This window comes from Capsicum annuum, chromosome 6 (assembly GCF_002878395.1).
Source record: "Capsicum annuum cultivar UCD-10X-F1 chromosome 6, UCD10Xv1.1, whole genome shotgun sequence".
Classification (NCBI taxonomy): domain Eukaryota; kingdom Viridiplantae; phylum Streptophyta; class Magnoliopsida; order Solanales; family Solanaceae; genus Capsicum; species Capsicum annuum.
Genome location: NC_061116.1, coordinates 6457806 through 6475771, shown reverse-complemented (window position 1 = coordinate 6475771; position 17966 = coordinate 6457806). Strand labels below are relative to the sequence as shown.

Sequence of the window (17966 nt, the reverse complement as noted above, 5' to 3'; positions counted from 1 at the left end):
TTAGACCAAAGATGTTGAAAGAGCCTTTGAGTGAAAATGTTGATGTAAACTAATTTTGTCTCGATTGGTTAATTAGATCGAGTATGGAAAGGCTACACCCAAAAGGGGGAATAGGGAAGATTGTGATTATGAATATGATCGAACCCTGATTTCTGAGTCGCCTACAAATCTTGGGTTTTACGAGAATCAGGTCGATCTAGTTCAAAAGATATGATATGATAAAATTTTGAAAGGATCTCAAAATTTTGTCCCAGTTTCAAATCTATGATGATACTGTGATATAAGAATAGATTTGTTAGCAGCTTTAGAGTTACATAAGAATTTTTAAAATTTGAGTCGAGTGGAGTTCTGAATTTTCAACGCTGCTAAGAATGCTTGACATTCCACTAGCTTTGCCCTAGTTTGTTGCTTAGAGATAGTTCCACATTTTTTATAAGGTTGCTTCAAAACTCAAACTAGATAAAGCAATTAGTAAGCAAACATTAAATGCATTCAATGAATTCATAAAAATAATGCCTCTCGAACGTTAGGTTATGCAAATGCAGTCTTGCAAGCTGCAAACATTGATTATGAAAAAATGATAGTTTAGGCCGATGATCTAAGAGAATGATTCCTTTTGGTGATAAAAATGAGGCTTTAAACTAAATAAATTATGAAGATGAGTCATTTTTAGCCAAATAATTAATGGATGAAGGCTTTTTCCTAAGCCAACGATTTATGAAAAATAACTTTTGCAGGCAGTGGATTTCAATAAACCATATCTTTAGTGCACCCATAAGTTTTTGTGCAGTTATCAGAAAGCAGTTGTACAATGCATTTAGAAAGCAATTGTGCGGTGCTATAGAAGAAAATGAAAGTCATGCATAGTGCAAAATAACTTTAAATGATTGTATAGTGCTATAGAAGTAAATGAAAGTCATACATAGTGCAAAATAACTTAAAGTGATTGTGCAGTGCATTTGTGCTTATGCAGAGCCATTAAAGCTATATGCAATGTGTTCTAAAATATGTTAAAGCATTTGAGCAGTGCATGTGCGGTACATTTTAGAGCATTATGCAAATCAATTGAAAGTCATGTATTGTGAATTTAAACATTTGAAAACACTTGTGCAACATATTAAAAGGCATTTATGTATACCATCCAGAAGTCATGTGCAGTGTGTTTGAAATCTTTGTAAATATTTAAAATCATTTAATTTATAATTTTAAAATCAATATCACTACAGAACATAATTTCTCCTAAATGTTTTAAAGAAATTTAAACCGTTCGAGATGTAATCCTCGCAAGACTACAAATGTTGTTATCTTTGGCTTCTTCTATTCTTTGAAACCTGCACTCAAAGAAAATTTGTAAGTTTGGGGATGGTTGATTTGTGCCGACTTTGAAGGTCTGGCTCTTGGTACTTCGTTCTTCTAGCCTTGTTTGGACTTATAACCCCATCTTTTACAAATCTTGGCCAATGAATATTAAAAATAAAAATAAATATTTGATTGAAAATTAAAAAATAAAAGAAAATAAGAGTAATAAATAACTTGATAAATAAAATGTGCAAATATGCATAGTGATTAAAACAATTTTGCTAAACTATGAATTGTGCAATATTGTGAAACAATGCGAACGTTCTTTATCGAAACCTACACACTTCAATATCTCTTGATATGTCTTATCTACCATTTCTCAAAACGATGCCCTAAAAAACTATCCCAGTTTGACTTGAGAAAGATGTTGATGCTCCATGATGATAAAACCGAGCCTGTTATAGGCTTTCTACATATTCTGCCAAGGGAATTAGGTCAAGCATAGCTCATGAAACGCACTTAAGAAGATTAAAAAATAAGGGAATAAACCCTTCGTGGATTGCCTACATATCCCATGAGAATCAGGCAAAATGTAGTTCATTACATATGAAATAGAAAGAGGAAAAAATTAATTTTTATTCTAATGTGACTGAGCCCGATATGAGCCACCTTCGTATCCACCAAGTAAGTCAGGTCAATCATAGTCCTCATTACAAGTAAAGAGAAATTTGTAGGAAATTTATACTTAAGAGACCAGACCCAACGTAGATTTCCAACGTATTCCCTTAAGGGAACTAGGTCATTTGTACCTTCAATACATAAAAAAAAAAAATCATTACATAAGAAACAGATAGGTTTCTAAACATATTATCTCTTAAAAGAATTTTCATTGATAGCTTTCGGCCACACATCACTATCCATTTCTTCTAGGATCAATGCTCCAATCGTCAGTTATCGGTAAACCATGTAAGGCTCTTGCCAATTAGGTGGGAACTTTCCCTTATCTTCATTTTGGTGCAAAAATATATGCTTCAACACTAACTTTCCTAGTTTAAATTATCTTAGACTTACCTTCTTGTCAAAATTTTTGGCCATTTTATGTTGATAAAGCTACTCATGGAAAACTGTGTTCGTTCTCTTTTCATCGATTAGCATCCGTTGTTCATACAAATTTTGAATCTATTTAGAATCACTTAATTCAACATTCTGAGTGATTCTCAAAGATGGTATCTCTACTTCTACAGGTAAACTACTTCTGTTCCATAAACCAAAAGATAAGGTGTTGTTCCAGTAGAAGTCCTGATAGTGGCAGGATAGCCGAGAAGGGAAAATGGTAAATTCTCATGCCAATGCTTATAGTTATCAATCATATTCCGTAATATCCATTTGATGTTCTTGTTAGAGGCCTCAAATTCACCATTTATCAGAGGATGGAAAGGGGTGGAATTATGATGAGTAATCTTAAAATTCTCATCTATCTCACGCATCAAGCCACTAGTGAAATTAGCTACATTATCTATTATAAATGACTCTAGAACTCCAAATCTACAAATAATGTTATTGCAAACAAAACCTTTCACCACCTTATTTGTTACAAACTTATACGAAGAGGATTCTACCTATTTAGTGAAATAATCAATAGCGACTAAAATAAACCTGTGTCTATTCGATACAGCTAGCTTAATAGGATCAATGATATCTATACCCCAAGCTACAAACAGCCAAGGAGAACTCATCACATTGAGTTCAATTGGTGGAACATGAATGAAATCACCATGAATCAGACATTGATGATATTTTTGCACAGAGCAAAGGCAATTTGTTTCCATTGTTAGCTAGAAATAGCCAGCTTGAAGAATCTTTTTTGCCAAAATAAAACCATTCATATGCGGTCCACATATTTCCCCATGTATTTTTTTGACTAACCTGTTAGCCTCCTGTGCGTCGATGCACCTTAACATCTCTAAATCAGGGGTCCTCCTATAAATGATTTATCGATTGAGGAAAAAATGATTTGTCAATCTCTGAAGTGTTCTCTTCTGAATACTAGTTATGCTCTCTAGATAGTTTCCATCCTTGATATACCTTTTAATATCATAGTACTAGGGCTTGTCGTCTGTCTTACATAAAAATAGTATGTCGGTTGGTCCTATACATTCACCTTGATAGGATCTGTGAAATTCTTATCAGGATGTTGAATCATAGCGGACATGGTTTCCAATGCATTTGCTAACTCATTTTTAGTTCTCAGGACATGTTTAAATTCAACCTTGATGAACTTCTTGTGCAACTCTTCACGCAATCTAGTTATGGAATCAACTTCACGTTCTTGACACTCCATTTGCCTTGTACTTAATGAACCACCAAATCTGAATTCCCTATAACCAAAAATTCATGTATGTTCATAACAGCAGCCATTCTAAGACCAAGAATGCAAGCCTCATATTCTATCATATTTTTAGTGCATGGAAACCTAAGCTTTGTTAAAATTGGATAATGCTGGCCTGATTGTAAAATTAGTTCTACTCCAATACCAACTCCTTTGAAATTTGCAGCCCTATCAAAAAACATTCTCCATCCTGGATATTTTTTGGAAATATCTTTTCCAATAAATAGGAATTTTTTATCTGGTAAATAAGTTTTAAGAGTCTTTACTCTTCATCTACAAGGTTATCCGCAAAATGGCTGGCTAAATCTTGTCCCTTCACCGCCTTTTGAGTAACATAAACAATGTCAAATACGCTTAGAAAAATTTTCCACTTTGCTAGCTTCCCGGTAGGCATGAGTTTCTGAAAGATATATTTGAATGGATCCATCCTAGAAATGAGAAAAGTGGTATACGCACAGATGTAATGCCTTAACTTTTGTGGAACCCAAGTTAATGCACAACAGGTACATTCCAATAATTCATACCAGGCTTCATATGGTGTGAACTTCTTGCTCAAGTAATACATATTTTGCTACTTCTTTCAAATTTCATCATATTGTCCTAAAACATACCCAAATGCACTATCTGACACAAACAAATATAGCAACAAGACTTTCAGGTTTCGGGGGCACCAAAACGTGTGGATTATACAAATACTCCTTGATTCTATCAAAATCTTGTTGGAAATCTTCTGTCTAGGTAGCAGTGTTCTTTATCAACAACTTGAATATAGGTTTACAAATCACCATAGATTGTGTAAGAAATCAACTAATGTAACTGAATCAGTGTAGAAAACTCATCACGTCCTTTCGACTTCTGAGAGGAGGAAAGTCTTGAATAGACTTTATTTTTGAAGGGTCCAATTCTATGCCTTTCCTACTCACAATGAAATACAATAGCTTTCCAGCAGGGATACCAAATGCACACAATGCAGGATTTAATTTCAGATCGTACCATCTCAGTCGGTCAAAGAACTTCTTCAAACCTTTCAAATGATCTAAGATCTTTCGCGACTTGATAATGACTTTATCAATATAGAATTCAATCTCCTTATGGATTATGTCATGAAAAATAGTAGTAATGGCACTCATACAAGTTACCCCTGCTTACTTGAGTCTAAAATAAATCACCCAATAATAATATACTCCCCAAGGTATGATGAATGTAGTTTTCTTAGCATCTTCTTCATTCATCAGGATTTGGTGGTACCCTGCGAAGCAATCAACAAATGATTGCAACTAGACTGCTTACCAGTTGAAGAATCGACTCACTACAGCCCCAATTTTGACTTTACCAGATGGTTCAAATGGGTTTGTGGTATATTGTGATACTTCTAGAGTTGGTTTGGGATGTGTATTGATGCAGAGAGGTAAGGTCATAGCCTATGCCACTAGACTGCTTAATCCCCATAAAAAGAATTATCCTACTCATGACCTTGAGTTATCAGCTGTAGTGTTTGCCTTAAAGATTTGGAAGCATTACTTGTATGGAGTACATGTTGATGTGTTCACAGACCATAAAATCCTACAGTATGGGTTTTCTTAGAAAGATCTAAACCTGCATCAGAAGAGGCAGTTGGAGTTGTTGAAAGATTATGACATGAGTGTTTTGTATCATCCGGGCAAGGCTAATGTAGTTGTTGATGCTCTTAGTAGATTGTGTATGGATAGTGTTGCTCACATATAGGATAGTAAGAAGAAGTTAGTTCAGGAAGTTCATCAGCTTGCCCGACTAGGTATCTGCTTAGTTGATTCAGCAGAGGGTAGTGTATGGGTGTAGAATAGTTTAGAATCATCTCTGGTTTCTGAGGTAAAAGAAAAGAAAAACAGAGATCCCAGTTTATTTAAGCTAAAAGAGTTAGTCAGAGATCAGAAGGTTGAGGTTTCTCCTAAGGGAAAGATGGTGTGTCGCGTTGTCAGGGTAGACTTTATGTGCCATGTATAGATGGCGTGAGATAGCAGATTCTTACAAAATCGTATGGTACACGCTACTCAATTCACCTAGGGGCCACTAAGATGTACCGTGACTTGTGGAAAATCTATTGGTGGAGTGGGATGGAGAGAGACATTGCAAAGTTTGTAGCTAAGTGGTCAATATGTCAGCAGGTTAAGATCGAGCATCAGGATCAGTAGATCTATGCAAGATCTTAGTATTCCCACATGGAAGTGGGAGGAGGTGAATATGGATTTTATGATGGGCTTTCCCCATCCTCGCCGCTAGCATGATTTGATTTGGTTCATTATAGATAGGATGACCAAATTAGCTCACTTTTTACTAGTTCGCACCTCTTATTCAACCGAGCATTATGCCAAGATCTATATTAGAGAGTTGGTCATATTACACAGAGTTCCATTGTCCATTATTTTAGACAGAGGTATGCAGTTCACCTCTCATTTTTGGAAAGCATTCCAAAAGGGTCTTGGTACCCAAGTTCACCTCAGTACAGCCTTCCACTCTCAGACAGATGGTTAAGAAGAAAGGACCATTCAGACTTTAGAAGATATATTAAGATCGTGTGCCATTAACTTTAAGAGTATTTGGTATGACCACTTGCCCTTGATTGAGTTCGCATATAATAACAGTTATCATTCCAGCATTCAGATGGATCCGTTTGAAGTGCTTTGTGGTAGGAGATATAGATTTCCATTGGTTGGTTTGAAGTAAGTGAAGTCATATTGGTGGGGCCTGACTTGGTATTTGATACCTTATAAAAAGTTCAGTTGATCAGGGAAAGACTTAAGATAGCTCAGAGCCGATAAAAATCGTATGGAGATGTGCGAAGAAAAGATCTCGAGTTTGAGATTGGTGATTATGTATATTTGAAAATCTCTCCTATGAAAGGAGTGAAGAGGTTCGAAAATAAGGGGAAGCTCAGTCCCCGATATGTTGGTCCTTATCGAATTCTCAGCCGTTTTGAAAAGGTATCTTATGAGCTTGAGTTGACTTCAGACTTAGCTTCAGTACATCCAGTGTTTCATGTCTCCTTGCTAAAGAAGTGCATAGGAGACCCTGCACTTGTAGTTCCTATAGAGGGTATAGATGTTCAAAACAGTCTCTCTTATGAGGAAGTCCAAATCAAAATTCTTAATTTTCAGGTTCGCAGACTGAGGAACAAAGAGGTTCCTCTAGTCAAAGTTCTTTGGCGGAATCAGTCCATTAAAGGAGCTACTTGGGAAGCAGAAAAAAATATGCGGACCAAGCATTCTCACCTTTTCTCCAAAAACTCAGACTCAGCTCAAGCTAAAAGTTTTCCTTGAATTTACTCAGTTCCACGCTCAGATTTTCTTTATAACTTTGTATCGGTTCAGTTGCATAGCCTTATGATATCATGCATACCTTTATGAAATAGCTCAGTCATGTGTCATGTCTTCTGAATTCAGTCATGCTTCAGTCATGCATGTTCAGTATATAACTCAGTATATCAGTAGTTTTAATCATGTAATCATGCTTCAGTTGTGCATGTTCAGTGTATAAATTCAGTTTATCAGTATTCTTAGCTTAGTCAATCTCATTCTTGGACGAATGTTCCCAAGAGGGAGTATTGTAAGACCCCACAGAATCCTAATCATTTAAGTCCTTTAAAGCATGCAAAAAGAGGTACTAGACTTAGAAAATTTCAGCTAAGTTTTAGGACTTAGTCATTTCTAAAGCCCTCAAACTTTGAGGAATTTATTTATGACCTTTTCGACCTTAGAAAGTTAGTTTTTAAGTTGATTCATGATCGGGGAAGTCAATAGTACATCTCGGGTAAGTTTCAGAATTTTCAGACAAGCATAAGGACATGTTTGAAACTCCAAAATAGTGGCTCAGGGTGATTAATCCACGGCACCCTTCCCAGTCTGATATTAGGGGGAGCCCACGATGTAGACCGCGGCACCCTACCTAGAGCGGCGTTCCAGAGCCCGCGGTGCCCTATCCAGCCCAGTCCGAGTAAATTCTGCAGTTTTGTTCCATATTTTTAAGAGCAAATGGGTCATTTTCCCTTCACCCAATAGCTCCATAACACGGGATTAAAACCCCAAATAGCAAAACTGCTCATCCTTTTCACAAAAATCCTCTCAAGAAAAAGCCCTAGCTTCATCAAGTTCAAGAATCAAGCCTCAAGAACTCACCCCCAATCTTTATAACATTAATAATCAAGGTATGTCAGGTGTTCATCTATGGGTTCCTTTCACCCACAGAGTCCAAGAATCTATTTTTAAAACTACAACATTATTGATTCATGATTTACATGCTTGAAATTGGATTATATTCATGTTCATGTAATTAATTGAATTTCAATCCATGATTAATTGTGAATTTCATGAAATTGAAATAGCATGTATATTGAATTATGTAAATCCCATGTTATAATCCTTGAATTAGCAAGTTTGGGTGTTGTATTTACAATGTTTACATGCTGTCCATGATTATATGCATTAAGATATGCTCCCCATGTATTTGATGGAATGTCCATGTGAATTAAATGGTGAAATCATGACATGCTAGCATATGTACAAGTTTATGCCCTACAAGTGTTTGATAAAATGTCTCTATGAATGAATTATGAACAAAAATGACCTTGATATGCTTTTCAAGATTAGGTTATACTTTAGTTTTCATGCTATCAAGTCCTAGGGGTATCTAATACCTACCAATCTAGTTGTTTTTACTTAGAATTTCAGTAGCAACAGAATAGTCGGTGATGTCACATACAGTAGTACTCAATCAGTTACCAAACTCAGTGTGTTCAGTTAGTTAATAGAACTCAGTCCATCTTAGTCAGTTAGCATGATCAATAACAATTGAGTCCAGCCTAGTATAGTTTAGAAATCAGTTCAGTATTTATTCAGTTGGGAGTAGGATTCAACACCGAGTGAATCTAAGGATGGGGATTCACCTGCCAGTAGAGGGTGTACTCCTTAGAAGCAATCCTTGCATTCTAGAACTATGTAGACAACATAGGTTGAGACATCAAACTTCCAGTTGGGGGTTGATAAGGTGTCTTACTTGCCAGTTGAGGGTACTATTGTTCTCATTCAAAGCACCTGCCAGATAAGGGTAACTCAGTAATTTGTCTTTACCCGTGGCACAGTACTGATACCCTTCCAACTGGGGTTATAAGTTGGACCCCAATCAGTTTAGATAGGGGTATGTCGGTTAGATTATTACCTCCCATAGTTTTAGTTTCAGCCTCAGTATAGAACTTATTTCAGTTCTACAACACCAGGACTGTCAGAAATAGTCATCCAGCTCAGTATAGAACTCAGTTTAGTTCTATAGCATCAGGACTGTCAGAAATAGTCACCCAGCTAATAGTAAAACACTTATTAGTGAACTCAGATATCAATAATTCAGTTATTAGAATTCAATACCCAGTGTTAATATGATCTCATTTACAGTATATATAGTTATGTGCATAGTATTGCATAATCAGTATTTATAGCAGTTTCATATATACATGTACTCTCAATCAATTATATTCATATTACTCAGCCAGTATTGTTCATGAATATAAACCCATGCATTAAGCCTTACCTCACTTAGCATACCAGTATATTCAAAGTACTAATGCATACCTTTGTTTTATGCTATGATGTCTTATATCAGAGGTTCAGATGCATGGGCTCCTGATCGTACTTAGCAACCCGGATTATCAGCAACAGATTTAGTGGTGAGTCCTCATAGTTTGAGGACATAGTCATCTTTTCAGTATTTTAGTTTATTTTTCAGTAGTCGGGGTTACTTAGGGACTTGTCCCATCAACTCCATGTTCAGGCAGTTAGAGGCTTTTCAGACTAGGTTATTTTAGACAGATGCTCATTTTTCAGTATTTATTTAGCAGTATTTGATTTTAGTTATGAACCTTATGGCAGTTCCATCCAAATTTCTATATTATTATAGTCTTATTATTTAGTTATTACAGCAGGTACAATCATGGGTTAGCTTGTGGTCCTTCGGGATTATTAGCATTGTGTGACATTCGGGGTGTAAACTTGAGGCATTACATAAATGCTGAAAAATGAATGCTTGAGAGCAAATTTGATATGAAAGACCTTAGAGTTACAGATGTGATCTTAGGAATAAGAATCCATAAAACTCCACATGGGTTGGCATTGTCACATTTTCATTACATTGAAAAGGTACTTGACAAATTCAAGTATTTGAATTTTTGTATTGTCAAGACTCCATTGGACGTGAGCTTTGCACTTCAAAAATATGAAGGTAAAAGTGACTCACAGTTGGACTATGCCAGAGTGTTAGGATGTTTAATATACATCATGAATTGTACGTGGTCATACATAGCATATGTTATTAGTAAATTGAGTCGGTACACAAGTAATCCCAATAAAACTCATTGGATGGTAATGAAAAGAGTTCTGGGATATTTTAAATACACTCAAAACTATAATAAATATCCAGCGGTAATTGAAGGATACAATGATTCAAATTGGATCACCAGATCGAATAAAGTAAAATCCATGAGTGAATATGTATTTACATTAGGTGGAGGATTAGTCTCTTGGAAATCGTCTAAACAGACATGTATTGCCTGCTCTACAATGGAATCTAAATTTATCATATTAGATAAAGCCGGTGAAAAAGCAGAATGGCTCCAAAATTTCTTGGATGATATTCCTTTATTAGCCTAAACCATTGGCACCAGTATGTACACACTGTAGTAGCCAAACGGCAATAGGAAGGGCAGAGAGCATGATGTATAACAGTAAATCTCGTCATATAAAATGAAGACATAATACTATTAGAGACTACTCTCTAGTGGAATTATCATTGTTGACTATGTGAATTCAAAGACAACTTGTCAAATCCACTTAAAAAAGGCATATCTAGAGAGGGAGTTGAGATAACATCGAAGGGAATGGGTTTACAAACTAGGACAAGTCAGCATAACTCTACCTAGCCTAGAGATCCCAAGAGTTAGGTTCAAGGAGATCAAACAAAGTCGTGACTGACAGGTTCAACATTTTCAATATACTCAACCCATTCTCATGATATAGACAATGTTTAGGAAACAAGAATAAGGCTTATGATGTGAAGCTTTTTAATGATTATCTAAATTTGGCAGATTTGACTAAATAGTTTAAATATAAGATTGAACATTTATCACCTATGTGATGGTGAAGTGAAAGTATCTTCAAGGAGAATGTTAGTAAAGGCCTATTCTCTACGCTCTCATAAAATCAGGATGTGTTCATGGCTAAAACAAACAAAATAGTGAGAACTATAAATGGTAAAAGACTGATTGTGTGACATATATTATCTAGGTGTACATTAAGTTTGATAGTTCAAAAATATCAAATCTATTGATTGACTGAGTGAATCCGATGCATGTTCACTATGAAAAGTTTAAAGGAAAACCCACTTATCCAGATGCAATCAGTCTTTTTGAATTGATCATATACTTGTCCATAAATTTTTATGAAATAGCCATTCCCCATTCATGTGGGGAATTGTTGGGGTCAAGTTGATGTATGAATGGAAAATAAAGGGAATAAATTTGGAGGGAAAGTGAAATCACTTTAGAATAGCTAAGTTCACCCACATTAGTGGGAGAAAGAAGCTCTCTTGTGTTTATAATAAGAAACACTTATTCATGTGGATATTAAGGCAAGAACAAAGTGATGCCTCGCACCGTCGTCGTCGGTTGCTCGGCTTCGGCTTCGGCTTGGGATTTGGAAAGTGATAGATCGAGAGATTATTTTTTTGGACAAAGTTTATTTGAAACTTGGAAATCAAGTGAAATTTTAATCTGGAAAAATCCAATGGATATGTTTTCTCCATGTGCGGGCGTATTTCGGATGCCATGCAAACGCACCTCGAAAGGGGTGTCACCCTTTGAGGAAATGACACATTATTTTGGAAAAGGGGTGACCTGCTCAGGTAGGTTAGGCACAGGTTTCTCTGTCTGGCAAAGGTCCAGTGTAGAAGCTACTGGAATGGCCGAAATGTCACCTGCGGCCACAGGTCAGGCGCAGCTCCAATGCAGACCAAGACCAGGTGACCTGATTGTTCAGAAATAATGATTATTTCCTTGAATCATTGCTTCTTTCTAAAGGGACACTTGAAGGATATAAATACCTAAACTTCTCCTCAGGTAAAAACACGATTTTAAGAGTTGAAAATATTCTTCTTCTTCCAAAAACTCTTTGTGATCATCGGTCATTGAGTGTGTTCGAGGAATCTAAAAGTTTGAGGTGCCGCTACCTTCAGATTATGAGCCATTTTATCCTGGGAGAAAAAATTCCACAACCTTGGGTATTTAAGGGGAATTAATTCCTTAAGGACACTCCATGAAATAGGAGGACTTGGTTCTTTTTCTACTTCATCTTATTTCTTTAAAAAAAGTAGATAAACATACTTCTTTGATAGTTCATTTTGAACTTGTGTTGAAGGTGTTAAACTTCATTGTTGTCCTTAAAGCTGTCTTGAAATTAGATTGAAGTGTATTGTGCAAACATATAGATTATGTACCCGAAAACAACATGCACATCACTCTTACTGTGGAACTATGTCCATACTTCCAATTAAGGAGATAAATCAAATAATCACCCTCTGCAGGAACTTTATATGGAGTGGAAATGTTAACACAGGCTAACTACCTCCTATATATATTGGGATATGATTTGTAGAACAAAGAAAGACGGAAGTTTAGGGGTGAGAGACTGTATCTTGGAATGAAGCAGCAGTAGCGAAATAAGTATGGAACAAAGCAAGAAAAGCTGATAACCTTTGGGTTACATGGGTGAACCACTTTACTTAAAGGGTGACAACTGGTGGGAATATAGACCCTCCATTAATATCTGCTGGTACTGGAAAATGATTTGCAGAGTGAAAACAGTGTTTGCTCCAGGCTATGTACACAATGGCTGGCTCACAAGTTCAGGCAAATACACAATCAGAAGTTGCTGCACTTGGACAAAGGGAGAAGGAGGCCTATGGACCACTTGGAGAGGTGTATGGAATAGAGTAAATGTTCCAAAGCACAGCCTCATTTGTTGTTTAACTATGCACAGGGGAGACTATTAACAAGAGATCGATTATACTGAATGGGGATATGCCAAGACGAAGTCTGCCTACTATGTGGAAGGGAGAATGAAACTAATGATCTTTATCTTTCGAGAGCGGTTTTTCAAAAGCTAGCTTAGAAGAGAACCTTCAATTGCTAAAAATAAGGATAAAAAATAAAACCATCGAGGGGTTCTGAACTAGGATAGTGAGACGAACAAATGGATGGGTTAGCAGGGAACCCATATGAGCAGAAGCCGCAGCGCTAATATACCACATTTGGATGGCAAAGAATGAGGCCCTATTGAATCACAATGTCCCATGCCCACAGATAGTGAACCAAAGAATTAAAATGGAAACAAATGCTTGCATACTAGAGAGCTCATGAAGGAGCCAACGTGTAAAGACAGATCATAGCTAGAAGATTTAATCACAAGAGGAGTTCTGCAGAGGAATAGCTAGAAGGATAGTCGATAGGTGTAGATTACTTATTTTTTACTTGCTGCTTTGAGTTGTACAAAAGATTGGCTCTTTCCCTAGGGAGTTTAATAATATAGTGTTCAGGTCGACCAAAACAAAGATACTTGACATGTCGTATGTGCTGAGCATTTTATACTTGAGATTGATGATACCCATTCTTTAACTGAGGATAATAGGAGAGCCCCGTGTGCTGCAAGTTCTGGTTTGAAGTTTTGAATGACTCCTTTCTCTTAGAGTTAACTTGTCTTTTTCCAAGAGTACCTATTACATACACACCAAAGAGAGAGAGAGAGAGAGAGACGTGGGGAGAACTATTTGAGAAAAAGAGGGTTCTCCATGAATGTTTCATGCCGATAGTTATTGTCGTCTCCAATGGGTTTGGCACTTCGGTGCCTAATGCTGCTGGATATGATGATAGGAGCTGCCTATTGTATTTCTAGTGCATCTAGATTAGTGACACAAAAAAGCCTTGTATCAGAGCTAGTCGGTACAACAGTATACGATTGAGCACACTAACTGATCATAGTTTGTTACGTGACTTCTTCCACTTTTTGTAATATATACCTTACTAAAAAGTAACTCTATTACGAGATGTATATTTTAATTTTGTCACTGTTGATAGAAAGAAACCATAGCTACTTGAGGTAGACATCTATACCATAGCTATCTGGGGTTGAGGATTGACTTCTATTTTTGTCTTGGTAAAGTTTAAATGCCCCTACTTATTCATGTTGCCACTGGAAGAAAATTTGTGGACTAAAGGCTAAATTTGTGGCAGGGCATGTTCACAATGGATGGCTTAAAGGGAATGACAATATACTATTCTGAGTGGCTATATCTGTAAAATAGGGATTGGCTCTTGCTGGCCTGAATGGAGGGGAGTGTGGAATAAATCCAATATACCAACGCATAGCTTTATATGTTAGATAACCATGCATAAACGACTCATGACCAAGGCAAGAATGAAGCATATTGGACTTAGTGATGATGATGGCTCCCTATTATGTGGTACTCAATCTGAAACTCTATACCATCGATATTTTCTCCGTGAATTCTCTAAGGAGTGCCTGGATGTTATTATGAATTGATTGAAGATCAAAATGGTGAATCAGAATATACAAGGATGATGGAAAAGGATTGCAAGAAGAGCAAAAGATAAGATGAGTAGAGCTTTCTTGTGGTCTTTGTCTGTAGCCCTCATTTACAACATGTGGATGGCAAAGAATGATACAATGTGAAATCAAAAGGTGCCTAGGCCAAAGTATGTTTGCAAGCAAATTTTGATGGAATGCTGATACAAGATGAGAGAATCACTGAGGATGAAATATACTTGTAAAGATAGAATGTGGATAGAAAAATTATCGGATAGGGATTTATAAGAGATGCAGGGGTTTAAATGAGGCGGCTAGGAGCAGTAGGCTTAATTTATGTTTATTGTTTTTATCCTTTTGTATTTGATGGATGAAGGTTGAATAAAGATCATGTTGGTTGTTGACCAAAAAAATAAAGTTTAGATGCCTGACAGAACGTATTTTTTGGTAGGGTAAAAATTCAGTGCAAGGCTTGGAACACATGCTAGAGGCACTTCTTTCATGTACAAAGTCCTAGAATACTTTAATTCTTCTTGGTGCCAGACAGATCAATCTAATGTATTTCGCCTACTGAAAAACAGAGACTTTGATTAACAAGAATTTCATTGTGCTGACTGAAGAGGATGATACGTTATATGGTATATTGCACGAACTAGAACATGAAGAAGAAAGAGGGACATTTCTAAGCGCCTAGTAGCCTCCTGCTTATAAGTGTGGCGCGCTACACACCCATAAATAAGACTCTATCCGACACGATTTTGCAGACACCCTGGGACTATAAACCGTGCTTTGATACCAAGTCTATCACGATCCGAACTAGGGCCTGGCCGTGACAGACATCCCGAACCATGAAGGCCCGGACGTCCTACTCTATCTGGTAGTCATGCACAACATTCATATACTAAAAGTAAATACGGAAATTTAGTCTGCTACGGAAACATGGTCATAATCTAAATTTAGTTTAACAATGAGGAACAAAATCCAATATCAACTAAATACCGTCTGAAAACCGTTTGCAAAATCTCTACTACATGATCAAATAACAACTGTCTGAAAACTGGGACAAGGCCCCCAGTAGACCAAAACCATAATAAATAATAATTGTCTGAAAGAAACTAGGCCTTCTGAAATATAAAAGGCTCACCAATTGGTACTCTTCACTTCTGTATGATAAAATTCTACTGCTTATCAGGACCCCTAGACTGTGCCTCAGAACCTGGAGGGAGGGGGGTCAATACAGATGTACTGGTACGCAGAGCAAATCTAAAATAATAATTTATATTCAACATACGTGAGAGCAATTTAAAACAGTTCAAAACATATCATATAGTAAGAAATCACATGGGCATTTTAAAAGACTCTGAGGCACTCTTTGTATTACTTCTGCACTAGGTGGTATACCCTACAACTCTATTATTCCACGGGCTATATGGAATCTGTCATTAACTCGGCAGTCACGCCCCCAACCCAAGTTTGCCACAAGGGTCACAGTCTTTCCTCTGTACACCACAGGGCACTAGGCCAGCGTAAAAATCCCTCATGGGGAAATAATGTACCCGTATCAGCAAAATACGGTTTCTGGCTACGAGTCACTTGAACTCAAATCTTCTTCGGGAAACCACCTAACCTTCTTTAAGCCAACTTTTAACTCTTTAAAACATGCAATCTCTGAAATTAAAACTCAGAATGCTCTAGTTCCATTGTGGCATAAATTTATATGGTATCGTCATACCATTGACTTGCAAGTCACATCTATGAGCCATCTATAGCATATTATCGTCTCTTCTTTCAACATATAAAGTTTGGACCACCATATTATTAAACAATAGTCAAGCATAATCATACTTCAAAACATATGTCAAAATCTGCATAGACCCTCTCTCTTTATCATTTCAACAAACATGCGGTGGTCATTTCAAATCCTCAAATCACATGCAATTCTTCCTGTTTAAACAAGAACATAGTTATTTCAAGAAACTCCCTCTCATCATCATCAAAATCATGATAAATATTTTATTATTGAAAAGATCACTTTCAAAACATTACATATGCATCTCAAATCCTTCTCAACAAGTTCACAAACTCTAAATCATGAAAGAGAGGGATTTCAATAATAATGCTCTCAATCAAATCTTCAATATCATACATATACACATAGGTTTAAATCAATTTAAGGGGGAAAAGACCTAAAGGTCAAAACAACAAAGTCATTCAAACATTTATAATGCATAATTAAGCATGGATTCCAAAACCCCTTTGTAAAATTCATACTTAGAGACTTAAATCATGTTCAAGTAATTTAATAGCCCATGTATTTTTTAGGATGAACCCCACGTACCTCTATTTCGGAAGATAATGACTGATTCTTGATGCTTACAGATTGGGGATTTCAAATCTCTAATTATCTTCTAAAACCCACGGTTGAATCTTGAGTTATTTGGGTTATGAGTTTGAAATCCTAGAAAGTGTTCTTAGTGATTTTTGAGAGAAATATTAACAATGAGGTGAATTAGGGCTTTAATATCGTGTTAAGGCTGAAAAAGGAATAGAAAATACCCAAAATACCCTTAATGAGACAGAGTTTAAATGCTGAAATTTCCAGGCACGTGCAGCAGAGCATGCGTCGCATGATCTATCCCACCAGAATGGAGCATGCGTCGCATGCTACCTATCATGCGCTGCACCATGCAACGCATGCTAATCACATGGTGCTACAGTTTCGAAAATCAAATGCACCCTTAACGATGTCCGAAAATTCTAAAACTTATCCGGGATGTTCTATAGACTTGCCCCATCGCAATGCAATAAAAATTTCTAAAATAAAAGGTCAGAAAGATCGAAAATAAAATCCCCAAAGATTGGAAGCTAAAAATGAGACTAAGTCTCTTTAACACTTAGAAAAATTTTCAAGTCTTTCCAACTCTTTGAGCATACTACTAGAGGCTAACACATACACGAATTTTACAGGGTGTTACATTTATCATGATTGAGGCACTACCAACAATAGTTGGATGAGGCCACCCTTTACTTTTGACATGTGTCTTTATTGGGTCCCACTTGTCAGCCCTCATTATTTCTCCTTCATTTCTTCACATTCACCTTCTTTTTACATTTCTAATGCTATTTATTTTTATTCTTGTTTTTTTTAGTTTTTTCAATACCTTTTTCTATTTTTCTATCAGCTCTCTTATTCACTTCTATTTTTCACAGGTTTTTTTTTGTACTCCCATTTTACATGGCAGAAAAAAAGGATCGATACTGCTATTATCTTCTTTTGCACTTACACAAATTTACTTTGATTTATCTTTTTTATTAATCTTGCACCCATAAACTAAATTGATTAAAAATATTATTTTCTTTTATTCCATTTAATTATTATATTCACTTTTTTCACGTTCATTAGGAAAATACTCAATAAATATTAAGTATAGTTTAATATTATTCTTATTCATTTTAAAAAATATAAAAATTGAGTAGTATTAACAAGAATTACTTCCTTACTTTTAAGGGTATATATTTGAAGATAATTATCGACTTTAATCTTGAAGTTTTAAAGTGATAATTGTTTAAAGCTAAATGACAATTAAAATGATGCGACAATAGTAATCTTTATAATCAAAAGTATGAAATTTTAAAATATTTTATTTTATATCTCAAGAAAC

General features: G+C 36.1%; 1 protein-coding gene across 1 annotated transcript; it reads right to left on the bottom strand.

Moving 5' to 3' along the window:
- Positions 1 to 2537: 2537 nt before the first annotated feature.
- On the bottom strand, positions 2538 to 3128 carry LOC107874485. The gene is made up of 2 exons (XM_016721262.1): positions 2956 to 3128; positions 2538 to 2844 (listed from the first exon to the last, which is right to left on the bottom strand). Exons 1-2 carry the CDS (start codon positions 3126 to 3128, stop codon positions 2538 to 2540), a joined length of 480 nt encoding a protein of 159 aa, XP_016576748.1.
- Between the last annotated feature and the right edge of the window lie 14838 nt (positions 3129 to 17966).

Bases quoted from the DNA above. Each gene is read 5' to 3' on its own strand.
- LOC107874485 (XM_016721262.1), bottom strand. From the start codon at position 3,128: ATGGAAACAAATTGCCTTTGCTCTGTGCAAAAATATCATCAATGTCTG. The intron at 2,845-2,955 runs GTTTATTTTAGT...CATTATTTGTAG, and splicing joins GCTGTATCGAATAGACACAG to ATTTGGAGTTCTAGAGTCAT.